The sequence below is a fragment of the Zalophus californianus genome, chromosome 8 (assembly GCF_009762305.2).
Source record: "Zalophus californianus isolate mZalCal1 chromosome 8, mZalCal1.pri.v2, whole genome shotgun sequence".
NCBI lineage: Eukaryota > Metazoa > Chordata > Mammalia > Carnivora > Otariidae > Zalophus > Zalophus californianus.
In genome coordinates this window covers 136,591,012-136,605,326 of record NC_045602.1, presented here as the reverse complement: position 1 = coordinate 136,605,326, position 14,315 = coordinate 136,591,012, and the positions used below count along the sequence as shown (strand labels likewise).

The following is a 14,315-nucleotide window of genomic DNA, read 5'->3' as shown; positions in this document are numbered from 1 at the left end:
AACCAGATTTCCACTGTGGCCAGAGACAGGACTGGGTCACTCTGCCCCAGATGCTACATGTACAAAACCACTAATTTCTTATAGGAATCCATTCACTCATACATTTACGCAGAAAAACAATTCACTTACTTCTGGTCAAAAATCACCAAATGCTCAATCATAAAGGGTGTTGAACTTGCCTCTGGGAGGGAAACTGAAAGCAGATGTCTGTCACAGCTGGAGACAAAGGTCCTAGACGCCACAGAGCAAATCCTTCTGCATTCACAGCCTGAAGATCAACAGGCTGTCACCAAGCAGCAGACTGGAAAGCTGCTCTCCATGGTTCTTGGTGCAGCCAAATCCATTTGCTTCAAATCCAAAAGTATGGAAGCAGGTCCTTCAGCAGAAGCAGAATTGATGGCAGTCCTTGCGGTTGGGCATGAATCCTTAACTGTGCTTTCCTGTATATCACCTGGTACTCACCAGCCAGCCAACTGATCAACCAGCCCACCAACCAAACACCAAAAAATGTGCTTATATCACAAGACATTATGTGACTATCCTTTGCAACTGAAGGATGTGATAATCCTTTGACTTGGAAGGTTAATTACTCACCTATGAAGTTTGACTGGTGAAAACTTATCTGATAAACCTACAATTCTACTTCTGGTCACCAGTTCTTTTGGCTTGGAGAAAAAGTGGGGAGAGAGCTGTGCTTACCAGAAACTAGAATAATTAAAGAAACTAACAATGCATGTACCTTTCAGATTCACTCAATGCTTCTGCAAGTGTGAGGGATATACCACTGGTAGTGTAAAGATGATATTTAACTGGTACATGGATGAATACTTTTTTTTAACAGTTTAGTTTACTGCAGATCAGAAAATAAACAAAACTATTAAATTCAGGTTGAGATTTCACAGATATCATTATTTAGGGCAATACTCACTTCTTTAAGACAGGGATGATAAAGATGTAGTAAATACACACAATGGAATATCACTCAGCCATAAAAAAGAATGAAATCTTGCCATCTGTGACAACATGGATGGACCTAAAGGCTATAATGCTCAGTGAAATAAGTCATACACAGAAAGAAAAACACCATATGATTTCACTTACATACAGAATCTAAAAAGCAAAAACAGATACTCTAAAATGCAGAGAACAAACTGGTGGTTGCCAGAGGGAAAGTGGGTAGTGGGAGGGAGAAATAAGGGGATTGGGAGGTAGAAACTTCCAGTTATAAAAGAGTAAGTCACAGAGATAAAAAGTACACCATAGGGAATACAGTCAGTAATATTATTATAATGTTGTATGGTGACAGATGGTGACTACACTTAACATTGAGAATTGTTTAAAACTGTTTAATCACTATGTTGTATACCTAAAACTAATAAAACACTGCATGTCAACTATATTTCAGTAATAAAAATTTTCTTAAATAAAAGCATGTGGAAAACAGGATGAGTTAAACAGAAGTATTAAGTAAATAATACACCCATATGTGGACATATATGGCAAAAAGCATTAGGACGATTTTCAAATGACTGAAGTTTGGAAATAATGGGTTAATTTATTACTATTAGAGTTTGACGAGTTAGCAAAAACACATCTCAGACCCATCAGTAAGTACATCTGTGCCTTATGTTTTTCCACTCGAACTTTTTCTCCCGATGCATTGTGTCTCCATTGACTTCAAGTGCCTTCAAGAGGTGTAGATGTAGAAGACTAGTATTGTATTGGTATGTAAAAGAACTCTATTTATTCTTGCAAAGAATACATGAACTATCTTCATAAGGAGGCACTGTTTTGAATTAAGAATGTTTTTTCTGTTGATGAATAATATTAAATACCCAAGAGACATCAATTCTAAGGGGAAAAGTTTTAGATTATTGCACTGTGGATAGTGCCCTCATGTGGCTTCAAAACTTAGCTACATTTAAGAATTTAAAAACACATCTTTAAGTTAAGAAGTCTAAAATATGGCAGACAATGACAAATGAGACACATGGGAAACGGAAACAGCACAAGAAAATGTGCTAATTTGCCATTACCCAATCTTTCTGTTGAGTGGAATGGGATACCAATATGGCGGACAGGATGTCTGGTTCACTACTTGGGAATGATCAGGTATCGTATTCATACAGGATACTGCCTGCGATAGTTTTAGTTAAAATGTTAACAAATCACACAAAACATTTTTTTCAGTTTTATTTTTATCAAAACAAAATAATTTAACCATATAAAGGAGGAGATAAATTTCAACAAACAACCAAGAGGCCAATAGCTTTCCTGATCATGAACAATCAAGAGAGTAGTAAGTTCTGAACGGTGGGCTGCATATAGGAGATGTTGAGTCATCCTCTAGGGCTCCAAGGGACAGAGATGGATTATTTTCCTGGCTCCTTTTCTTCCAATGGTGAAGCAATACACTCAAATGTTCCTAGACTTCTTCACATCGAATTATGTGCCCACATAAGTACAAAAGTATGGGTGAAGAGAACTGTACAGGTGCAAATCTAGCACACAAGATTCTCTGGGTCCTGACACCTATATTTAATGAGTTCTGAAAGATAAAGACACGAAATTGTGCTTAAATATCAAGAAATGTAGTGTTTCAAAAGCCAGAGAGAACTCTGGGAATCACAACTGAAGTGAGGAAAAATACACAGGTTCTCTTTGCTGCCGTTGTAGAAATCTGATCGCCATGGAGTCAGGCAGACCATTTTCTCCTCACCATATTAAATTATGTCTGGGGAGCTGAGCAGCAGCACGTTCCAATAATGATGACAGTTTCCCTAACTATAAAAATCTGCTGCACCAGGCAAATTTTGTGCAAAATGCAAATTTCTATGCTGGGGAAAAAATGAATAATGTGATCATTCTAAGTAATGAATGTAAATGCAAGGAAATACTTTTTGGCATAAGGCTGCAACTCGTTCATCTTTCATGCCAAGAACTGTGGTCACAATGCATTCTTGCAAGGCTACTCTTTCCATCTGAGCCGTAGAAGAGGGATTTTAGGAAGAGAAAGTGTAACTTGCCCTCAGTTACCCATCATGCTATTGGCAGGGTTTGATTAGAATCCAGAGGCACTCCTCACCCATCTCTTTTTAATCTCTCAGCAAATGAACCATAGGTTCTCTTGGGTTGTGAATCAAAGGGATATTCAGTTCATCCAGAATCTCCAAGGTTATACAAAACAGAAGGGATGAGTTGTCCTCCATCATGCCTTACAACAAAGAGGATCCAGGTTGTCTATTAAACACCATGTGACTTCAAAAGTCACTTAACAGTATAGGTTGCCAAAGGGGGAGGTGAAACCTCTCTCCTCCACCCATCTTTAACAAGGGATGTCTGGCCAGGTGTAGGTACAACTGGAGAGATAAACCAGGTGGTAAGCCTTGAGCATTACTGGTCATGGCACTTGTATACCTTGCCCTGAGATAAAAGCAAAGAATTCAAAGTGCACTTGACTTTAGTCTATGCCAGCATCCCTGGAGTGGAAGAAGCTGAGCACCAATTGGTTAAGACCCTTACCCGAAGGTACAATAAAATTAACAGCCCTAAGGAGAGGGAGGAATCCCTGATCGGTAAACTCCAGTTTGTCTTGTTCTGAAATAAATTTGTTTTCCCTTAACCACTACAGAGTGCACACCTGAAGAGTAAAAGCTGCAGCAATTATCAATTGATAATATTGAAATTTTATTTTCAATAACCCAAACTGGGTTATAGATTGCTGATAAACATAGCCCTGGGACTGCACTTCTCTTTAAGAAGCCCCACAGGAAAATTAAGATTTATAAAATCAGGGAGTATTTGTTGCTTTATAAAAGGATTCTTCATAAAAAAAAAATTATACCTTAGGATGATTTCCAATAGCCAACTCCCCTAGAGTCACTCAAAATACTTTTTTTTAAAAAATCCACCAGAATATAGCTTTTCACAAATTCATGCTGATATAAAGTAAGGTACCCTTGTAAACATTGCTACCCATTGCTAAATGACCAGCTGACAGGATGGCTTGGCAACCTGCTTGCCTTGGTAAGAGACACAGGGAGTCAAAGAGATGGAATCAATATTCCACCAATGGGATCCAGGTTGGGATGTGGCAGCCAGCAATGGTGGCTCTTAGAAGGACAGAACTTCCACCACCATCTGGAGGTCAGTGCTATTTGGAGCTGTGACTTACTGATTTAGATGAGCGATCCTGCTGACAGCTTAGTAGCCACCAGGAAAGAAGTATCTGGAAGAAAGTTTTCTTCCCCTAACCAGTGTGTCCCCAAAGTAGTCAATTCAGCCCACAGACATGTTGTCTTCACCTCACACGGTAGTGTTCTGGTTTTGCTTTCAATTTTTGTATTATGAGCCAAATGTATAAACTGGATGACTGTACCCCCAAAATCTGGAACTCTGAAGAAAAAAAAATCATACAGAGCTTCTCTGAGCTCACGTTCTTCATGGCAATACTTGGCTGAAGATGTTCACGCTTCAGTTCTCCACGGTCCCCCTGAAATGTCTTGTGTGGGGGGCCCCTCCCCATGGGGGTCACCTCAGAGCCCCCAAACCCCCCCAGGTAAAGGACAGCTCATCTGACAAGGATTAGAGCCTGGAGATGCATCCAGCTCATCTAGTCCAACTCTGATTCTCAGCTGGAGAAACTGAGGTGTAGAGGGCATGTGTGTCTTACCAAGATTTCCCACCTCAGTAAGGACATAGTCAGGACTTCTCTCTTCCTCCAAGACTCAGCCACTTTCCTAGACTTCCTCTCTCATTACAGGGGCATGGGTCATTCAAAGGTAGATAATCACCACATCACTTTTGTTTGGTTTAAAAAGTACACAACGAAAAATAAAGTACACAAAGTGAATACCTATCATCCTTTTACCTCCCTCCTTATGTTTTATTTGGCTATGCTTGAAATCACTTGAATATTTATGAGCGCATCTCATATATGCTAAGTCACCAGGGGAAGCTGGTCTTGCATTGAAGTTCCCTGTGAATAACTCCAAAATTGGAAAACTCACATGACGATACTTGAAACTTGCCCATCCTTAGTCCCAGGCAAGGACACGTTAAGTGTGTTCACGTGTGCGAGATGCTAGGCATTGCTCCTGCTTCTGAAGGTACAAGATGTCATATGAACATCATCACGTCAAAAGCTAAGCCAAAAGAGCTCAGCTATAAATTTCAAATTGTACAAAATCTACCAAAAGCAAGTATAAAATTTTACTGAAATGCAGCAGTGTAAATCTCTGTAAGTTTTTCCTCTCCCATTTAAGGAGAAGGAGAAGAATGCAGTAAATCTGAGGCTTCGCTCACTGAGCTGGCTGACGTCGATCAGCTATTTTCTCCTGCACAGGGGCGCGCTGGCTTGGAATACGGGGGAATTTTATCTGTACTGTTCTGACTTGCACAATACAGAGGCTGATTTAATTTGACAGCAAAGTAACACCAAGCCCCCAAAATAAAATTACTGAGATGTAAAACAGCGTCAAAACTCCAATTAGTTTTGTATCCTTGAAGCTTCTGGAGGAAATCTAAAAGGCTCCCGTCACGATGAGCAGGCATCAATTTAAGCTGTAGAGATTACTAAAATGTAACCCTCTAATTGAAATTGCTCAGAGCACAATATGACAGAAAGAATCAGAGAAAAATAAGTGAATTTTTCCCCCTCAAAAAATGACTCATTACAGAGACTGTTCTATTAACTTTTAACACTGCGTTCCTTTGCAAGAGCTAAAAAAACCAAGGGTTTCAGAGGTCTCAAGAGAAAAGGCACCGGGCCCAAGAGCAGTACATGCTTGTGTCGTTGGATCATACGTAAGCACTGACCACTGGTGTAACATTTAAAGATAATCAGCATTTTACTAGATCATAGGCATTTTGAAGTATATTTACAACTTCCACTAAGGACGCAAGTTATTCTAACCAAACTGCAGTTTTTAATGAATCTGGATTTGGTTTCCAGAATGAACAGATGTATCTTAATGCCCCATCTCCTCTGCAAGCTACCCCAGTTACCCAAGTGTGCTTACCACCTTTGAAGCAAACCCTCAGCTTACTAATGGAGGAAGTCGGTCGACTTGACTCTACCGGTTCACTTGCACATAAATATGTCGACTGCGGCTATCCTGGTTAATGCCAACGTACGGAGGAGGCAGTGGGGGCCGATGGAGAAGACATGGTTGGGAGGTGAGTGTAGTCATTGTGCGCCAAGCATTCTTAGACTGGGCTCCGTTGCTCCCTTTGCCTGCCTGGCACCTGGTATACCACAAGGGGATCTGGGGAATAGGGGGCTAGAGTTCGCTGGGGATGCCTTGGAAAGATCCCCAGATGGCTTTCCTCATAGGTAGGTGCTTGGTGGAAGAGAGTTCAACTGTCTGCCTGTCTGACAGCATCTGGTCTCCAACCGCAGGCTCAGAAGCGTCACATCTCTATCACTAACCGGTCTTCATCGTCACTGCTGGTGTCACTGACCTCCACTCGGGTCTGCTTTCTCAGTCCTTCCAGACCCCTCCTTTTGACAGTTTTTGAAGGGGACTCAGGGGATTCTCTGTGCTGCCCTGGGTTAGAAGGAACCACACGATCTTTTAGAGCAGTTAATCCAGAGCCTCGACATTTCCCACTTTCATTTCCTAAAGGAGGGCAAGGAACTACCATCTCTCCATGCCCCTCCTGTACCCCAGTAGGAGAAAACATCTTGTGCTCCCCTTCCTCTTGGTATGAACTAGCTGAGCCTGCTCCTGATGCTGGTATTTCAAGACGAGTTTTTCCAGTTGACCCCAACAAAACCAAACCTGAAATTCTTTGCTCAGATGAAGGTCTCCCTGGCAGGACTGGTGGTGACATGCCCTCCGCTTTAGCTTTTCTGTCTGAGGAGCTTTGTGTCAGAGCCTCCCCTGCAGCTCTTTGGGCTTGCGGCTCCGCACCGTGAATTCCCAGGGTTGTGTGACCTGCTCTCTCCCCCAGAGAACAAATGGCAGCCACAGAAGGAGCAACATCCTGGCAGGGAGAGGTTCCTTTGGACTCAAAGGAAGAAGGCTCCTGAGCATCGGAGGAAATGTATGGTTTCATATCTACTGAGACTTGCTCCTGGGAGGGCAGCGGCCGGGTCTCCAGCAATCCCAGGCTGAGACTTCCACCTGGAGACAGAAGCCTGTCAGTACCCACAGCCACGCAGGAGCCGGGGCGCTCAGACTGTCCTGACCCAGCAGCAGTGTTCTGATAGTGGCAGTCACTGCACCCACCGGCAGCTGGAGAAATTACCTGCAAAAAAGTGCAAAGGAAAACAAATGGGGGAAGAAAGGTTAACTGGTACAAAACAAAACAAAACAAAACAAAACAAAAACAAAAAAAACTTGTGGTCAGAAACGTGGTCCTCAGTAAAACTAGGTCTTGAGTTCTTAATGATTCTTTACCAAGCGTGAACTTCAACAGGATGCCCTCAATCAGTTCCCATTAATAACTAATTGGTGCATTAACTCGAGGAAAACTCCTTGTTGCCACAAAATAGGTTGCTGAGATTGCTATGTGTTTTTACCTGGCTTTGTGAAAAACCAAATCACTCAATTATCCACCCCGTTCTGAGTATCCAATGTTAAATTACCACTGCTCACGAGGTAGACAAATGTGCTACTTTACAGTTACCCTGAACTTAAGTTTTTCCAGAGGAGCACTTTTTGAAGTGTGGTCTGGATTAGCATTTTTGTGCTTTTCAACCGACGCCCCCCCCCCCCCCTTCCTGCATGGCAGTGAAGTCATGTCACAGTGATGTCTGCAGCATGAGAGCATCTCTATCCTACCCAGGTACGAATTAAAAGCATTATTTAGGATTTTTAGTAATCATCCCATTCTTTCAGCACACGATGTCTGGAGGCGTTTGTGTACCTACTGGGCTTTGTGTGCTGGGTGGTGGGGCAAGTTCTGCCACCTGGGACACCAACAACAAGCAAAAGAGAGCCATTAATCTAGACAACCCACGAACAGAGACAGCTCAGAACCGTGGTCCCCACCTTCATGATTACGTGGTCTATTCCACTCCCGGCCCTTGAACTTGTGCTGGGAGAGAAGCTTCCCGAAGTTTGTCTGGAGCCCTCCTCCTCCTTCTCTCTGTGCCCACAACCAACAGGTGATTCTGAAGAGGCACAAGATGGTTCCTCTTGCAGATTCAGACCTGAAACGGGGAGGCACGCTTACACACACCGGAAGTGATAACATCAGCAAATGTGAGTTCCCTAGGACTTTGTCTTCCTCCACAGCTCAGGGCTCATTAACCCGCGTCTCCCACAATGTGCACGGGACCCCCGCTTACCTTGAATCACTTCACACAGCTCAATAAAACGTCTCCACTTCCGCTAAGAAATGGTAAAACCAGTTCCCAAGGCAGAAAAATCCCTAAGTCACATACATTTTTTTAAAAATATGTCACGTGGCTATTTTTCATCAGAGCCATCTTCCTGGCCACCTTTAGGCCAGGTTAGGTTAATTTCAGGTTAGCGTGAATTCTCTGGCCATTCAACCAGGGTCAAGGGTAGACATTTCCGTCTCTATGGAAATGAGGTTTTGTCTCCATTGGAGCACCAGGCAGCAGGAAGCCAGGGTGGTTTTGGTGTTGCTGTTGTTTGGTGGTGGTTATGGTTGTGATCTGGGAGGGGAGGGGGCACCAAAGAGGGAAGTTTGACAACATCCACCAAACAGCAGCACCCTCTCAAGGGAGCAGCGGCTTCCCCTCCCGCCTCACCCATACTTGGTCTCCTTTTGTCACAGTGGCCTGGGATACGGGTCAGAAGGCCCACAGAATTGCAGAGACGATGGATTACATCATGAAATGAAATCAGAAAAAATTCTAGCATGGCTGTGCCACCAGAGAAAAGCATTAGATCCCCTTTCAAATTTGCTTTCATTTTGATTAAAGTTACATATGCACAGAGTTTCAAAAAGTCGAATCTTTCTACTTATTAAGAAAAATAGCAATGCCTGCCAACCCACTCACCTTTTCCCGCTTTGGATTCTTTTGATATTTATCTCCTTCACTTTTAATAACATGCTTATAGCACTACTTCTTGATTTTTTTTTTTTTTTCAGTTTGGAGAAGAGCCTGTGACTTCTCATGAGGAGAGAGGGGCGTTCACCTCTTTCTCCAGCACCCCTGGATCCAGAACCTTCATTCCCCCACCACCACCCACCACGTATGCACACTTTTCACCCCATCTCCTCGCAACAGTTATGTAACTATGATGTCATAATTTTGTCTAGAAGGATATTTAGTGTTTACATGTTTAGGACCATGTCTCTCACTGCTGAGCCACGTAATGTGCCATGACTACACGGTCTTTCTGGCCAACACTGTTTTCCCTGGAGTTAACAACTACCTTGTTTTTAAATTTTGCTTGGTTGTCCGTAGACCTAGCACTGAAACTAGCCTCCCACCTCCTTCTCAATTGTCTGAGGCTTTGTCTCCTTTCCTTAGAAGCATCGCTCTCCAAATCCTCTGACCTGCCCCCAGGGGTCCGCTGCTCCCTGGCTACTGTGTGGCTGTGCCCCCGGGTCCCCTTCACCCCACTGTGGCGATTCTCCTCACCTCTTTGGTTCCTGGAGCCCCCCACTTCTGTTTCCTTGCTTTCCTAATGCAAAGCTTCCCGCAGCTTCGTGAGAAAGGGTGTGTGAAATAAAATTGTTTAGACTTCAGTCTGCCACTTGTTGGGGTATAACATTCTGAATTAGAAATCATTTGCTTTCAGAACCAAAGACACGACTCTGTTGAGTTCTAGTTGTTAGGAAGTCTGGAGCCAACATGATTTATGATTCATGATCCTTTGGGCAAAACCTTTTTGTGTTTTGTCTCTCTGGAAACTCCTAGACTCTTCTTTGTTCAGTGTCTCCATGGTCCTCGGTTTATTTTCATTCATTGTCTGGGCATTCAATGTGCCCTTTCAATCTGAATCATGTCCTTCGGTTTTGGGAAAACATGGTGCTGTTTCTTTGATATTTATTCTCCTGTTTCACCTTTTCTCTCTTCCTCGCACTGCTCTTAGTAAGTTACTGGGCTTTTCCTTGTCTATTCCTCTTTTTCTTATCTTTTCTCTCCTATCTCCTACTTGTCTTTTTATTTTACTTTTGGGATTTTCTATTCCAACTCATAATTTCCTATTTCTGCTACCATGTTTTTAATTTCTAAGAGCCTATTATTATTTTCCTCTTTAGAGCACCCTGTTGTTACTTCATGGCTCCAGTATTTTCCATTGTGTCTCTGGCCATATTAATAATGGTTTGCGGCCACTGTTGTTCTTGCTGAAGTTTGCCTCTCCCTACACGGTCTTTCTTCCCAGTTCCTTTTGTTCTCATTTGTTTTCATCTGTCCCTTCCATATTAAAGATGGTCCTGCAGTATCCAGCAAACTTAAATATCCGCCCACGTCTAGGAAACAGGCACTACACAACGGACTGGGAGCTCTTTACATGTGCACTTTGTCAACTGGGGCCACCCTGCGGGGTTATCTGCTTGCCGTGTTTAAGTGGGAAGCCCTGAAATAATTCTCTGGGTCTTCCACGAGGACTAGACAGCTTCTGTGTGAGGAGTCCTCCAATCTCCTGCCTGGAAAGTACAGACCTGCTTCTTATATCTCGAGGGGTAGGTGACTAGATTAGCAAGTGCATTAATCCTGAGCAAATCAACTCTGAAAATCCATAGGAAGATGCAACGGTTTGGGAAAGGAAGTAGTCATTTTTCCTTTAATACAATTTTCACTTGAGCACCTGCGTATCGACACAGAACCAGGCTTTTGGTATTCCATTCATTTGCTCGACAAACATGACTTGGGCCTGTTCAGTGAGGCAGGTGCCATGCAGCTGGCCCCCCAAACACTGCAGAACAAGATGGAGGTGCCCTGGCCCTCGAGAGCCTCTGCTTCAGTAGGAAAGAGAGACGAAGACCAGTCAATTGATAAGATCATTTCCAGTTGTGCCAGGCGTTGTGAAGGAAATGAGCAGAGGGTGGGGCTATCGCAGAATGTAAATAGCAGCAGGGGGCTGCAGACAGAGACTGACGGTAAGCAGGGAGGGGAGCACGTTCCTGTCACTGTAAACAGGGGCTCTTCCAGAGAGTCACAGTTGATACGGGGCACATGACACAGAGTGGTAGGTACGTGACTGCTGCCCATACTGAGGAAGGCCTCTCTGAAGAAGCAACATCTGAAATGAAACTTTCAGGGTGAGAAAGAACCAGCCCAGGAAGGCCATTCCAGGTGAAGGAGGAACAGATGCAGAGACCCTGCGGTGGGAAGGAGCCTGGGGGGGGGGGGGGTTGAGGAACCCGGTGGGAGGCCATGATGGAGGAAGGGCAGTGAGCAAGGGGGCAGGACACAAAATGAAGGTGGGGAAGCCAGCAGGGGCTCAGATCTTGTCAGGTGCAGGCAGCTGCGGAAAGGGGCTTAGATTTTTTCCACATTCACTGTGAAGCAACCATTGTTTCCAGCAGGGGGTCCCCATCCTTTCAAAATGCATAGATGACTGCGGTCCGGACCCTGGGGCTTACCAGGGCAATCCAGTGGCCAGATGAGACGGCGAGCAAAGGCAGTGGAAATCAAAACAGAGAAAATGGATGGATTCAAGCTATATCTTCATTCCCCCCACGAAGAAAAATCACAAAAGATAATATTGACAATAAACGTTTCTATAGCCCCCCAGCTTACCAAGCACAAGCACCTCACTCTAAGTGGATTAAGCTGGGTCCCCACAGTGACAAAACAACCAGGCAATTCATTCAATTCAATGAAGAAGGAAAACCAATTAGTATAGAGAAAATAATCAGATTGGCCAAATGTCTTCTCAGCAGGTTGTTTGGGTTTTGAAGCTTAACGGAAAGGCCATGTGCGCATTTGACCAATACTTTCTGACTCATCTGAGAGCACGAAGGGAGAAAATCCATTGATTTAATTTGCTTTTGACCTACAGTCTACAGAGAAAAGTGAGTTATCTTTAATAATTGTGAAAAATGCCCAAATAATGTCACTGAAGTGTGTTAAACTAATTTGGATTATTGAAGAAGGATGCTAACTCGCTTTTAAATGAATGGCCCCTTTCAAAAAGTAAGTGGCGCCCTGGCCGAATGTTAAAGCACAGAATGTGATCCTGTTTACGGCACAGCGTCCCTCTGTGAATCACTTCCTACATCTCCACAAATGACGGACTCTGCCATCTTCATGCAATCTTCAGAAATTTGACCACTCTCGCACAATTACGTGAATCTTAAGAAAGCACCTCTCATCTGAGCTCCGCATGCCATTCTGTTCTCCCCCTGATGAAAGGCTGCGCTTTTAATCATTTCCCTCAGAAATAATTGCCAAGCCACACTGAGAGAAAGAGACTGCTTAAAACGTTGTAGCAAATTTAAATTTAGCCATCTTGAAAAGGCTACCAGAAACTGTAAAATAATTAGAAAACGGAGTGAAGCAGGCTGATGAAACTCACAGAACTGTCAACCTCTTCAGAGCCAAGCCTCCTCCCAAGCCAAAGCCCCTCCTGGGCTTTATGGAAATGCTAATAGACATATTACTCAAATATCATTATCCGAAAATGTGTAAATGGATACATTTCCTTCGGTTGCCCCAGTATACCAAAAACTCCATTAATTTGGAGACTAGAGACTCTGAATTATATATAAGGAAGGGGTAAAAATGAGTCTACCATGTTGGCCTTCTAAGCAAGCTACAAACATAAGTAAGAACACAGGAGTGATCTCCTAGACTATGAACTGATCTGAGATTAAATTGTTTAGGAGCATCCCTGCCATTGAAGGATACACAATGTGTTAGCGAGAAAAATTTGCAGTTATTTGAGTCAAGGTTGGGTAGAACTTGAAAAGTAGTCACTATATTGGCAGATGTTTGCTCATTTGTTCAAATGTTTTCTGAACCCATTTTTCTGAGTCCCTATTTGTTGAGCCCATTTATGTGCCCATATTTTTAAGCCTAACTATCCACTGAGCCCATATTTACTGAGTACTGAGTACAGCCAATACTCTGTGCCAAGAACCGTGGTGAACACAGGCAATTCATTGAGTGGCAAACGAGACACCCATTACCATCTAATGGGGGAGAGATGCAGCCCGCAAATAATGACGCAGAAAATTCACCAAGCAAACGTGGTAAACACTATGAAGGGAAAAGTGGAAGGAGCCATGAGATGGTGAAAACGGGGCCCTAACTCCACCTAGACCTGTGGAGGACAGGAGAAGCATACACTCTGCAAGAATGTGTGGACACTGCACCTGTGGGGGCTGGTTCTCTCTCCAATTAAGTGTCAGCCATTCACTCATGTTATTATTCAGCCAAAATTTTTAAGGCTCTGTTTCATGCCAGACATTGTACTAAAATATTTTTGCAGATATATTCATCCGCTTCCTTGATCGTACTATAAGCTTCATTGGTGAGGACTCTGTGGAAGGGTGACAGGACTTCTTCCTCTCAGGCAGAGCCTGGGGGACTTCGATCCTAATCAGAAAGTGATCACGAGCAGCCGGAGACGTGAGTCCCACGGGCAAGGGGGATGGGAGGAAGGACCACAGGACGCCTTCATCAGGAAGAGTCTCAGTGTCTCTGTGCCACCCTAACGCAGTCTGGTGGGAGTTTGCCTCTCAGTAATCACAAACAAATCTTTTACTTCAGAAAATTGCTTTTCCTTGTGGTTTTCATCTCTTGTCTATATCTTTTTTTTAGAAGGGGGAGGGGCAGAGGGAGAGAGAGAAACTTAAGTAGACTCCATGCCCAGCACAGAGCCCAACATAGGGCTCAATACAACAACCCTGAGATCATGACCTGAGCTGAAATCAAGAGTCGGACACTTAACCAACTGAGCCACACAGGGGTCCCTCTTGTCTATATATTTGATGAAAGGCAATCAATCAGGACAAGAATTCTCCCCACATGGAAATTCTTCACTTAAACTGTGTTTAGTGCAAAGTGTGCTTTAAAATCTTGCTTTCAGGGGCACCTGGGTGGCTCAGTCAGTTGGGCGTCTGCCTTCAGCTCGGGTCATGATCCCGGTGTCCTGGGATTGAGCCCCACATCAGGCTCACTGCTCCATGGGGAGTCTGCTTCTCCCTCTGCCTCTCTCTCTATCTCTCATGAATAAGTAAATAAAATCTTTAAAAAAGAAATCTTACTTTCAGTTAAAAGTTTTATCATGTCCAGGCAGGAGTGTGACTTTAAGACACACAGCAAAAATAGGATTATGAAATCACATAAGGAAAAAAGAAGATTATAAAAGAAATGCCATTTGGAACATTATAAATGTCAAGGCTGCACCTAGCTGATCTACTTCATGTATTGTTAT

General features: G+C 43.5%; 1 protein-coding gene across 7 annotated transcripts in view; it reads right to left on the bottom strand.

Annotated features, from left to right (window-relative positions):
- Positions 1–2,035: 2,035 nt before the first annotated feature.
- ZNF831 (zinc finger protein 831) overlaps positions 2,036–14,315 on the bottom strand; it is a 107,278-nt gene continuing 94,998 nt past the window's right edge. For 3 of the 7 annotated variants that reach the window (XM_027624072.2, XM_027624073.2, XM_027624074.2), the window contains 2 exons: positions 7,998–8,158; positions 2,036–7,251 (listed from right to left, as the gene is read on the bottom strand). In XM_027624072.2, the coding sequence (XP_027479873.1) occupies positions 6,412–7,251; positions 7,998–8,158 (1,001 nt within the window). In that variant the 3' untranslated portion in view covers positions 2,036–6,411. The remainder of the gene's footprint in view (positions 7,252–7,997; positions 8,159–14,315) is intronic. The other 4 variants (XR_003524905.2, XR_003524906.2, XM_027624075.2 and 1 more) reach the window with 4 other exon arrangements.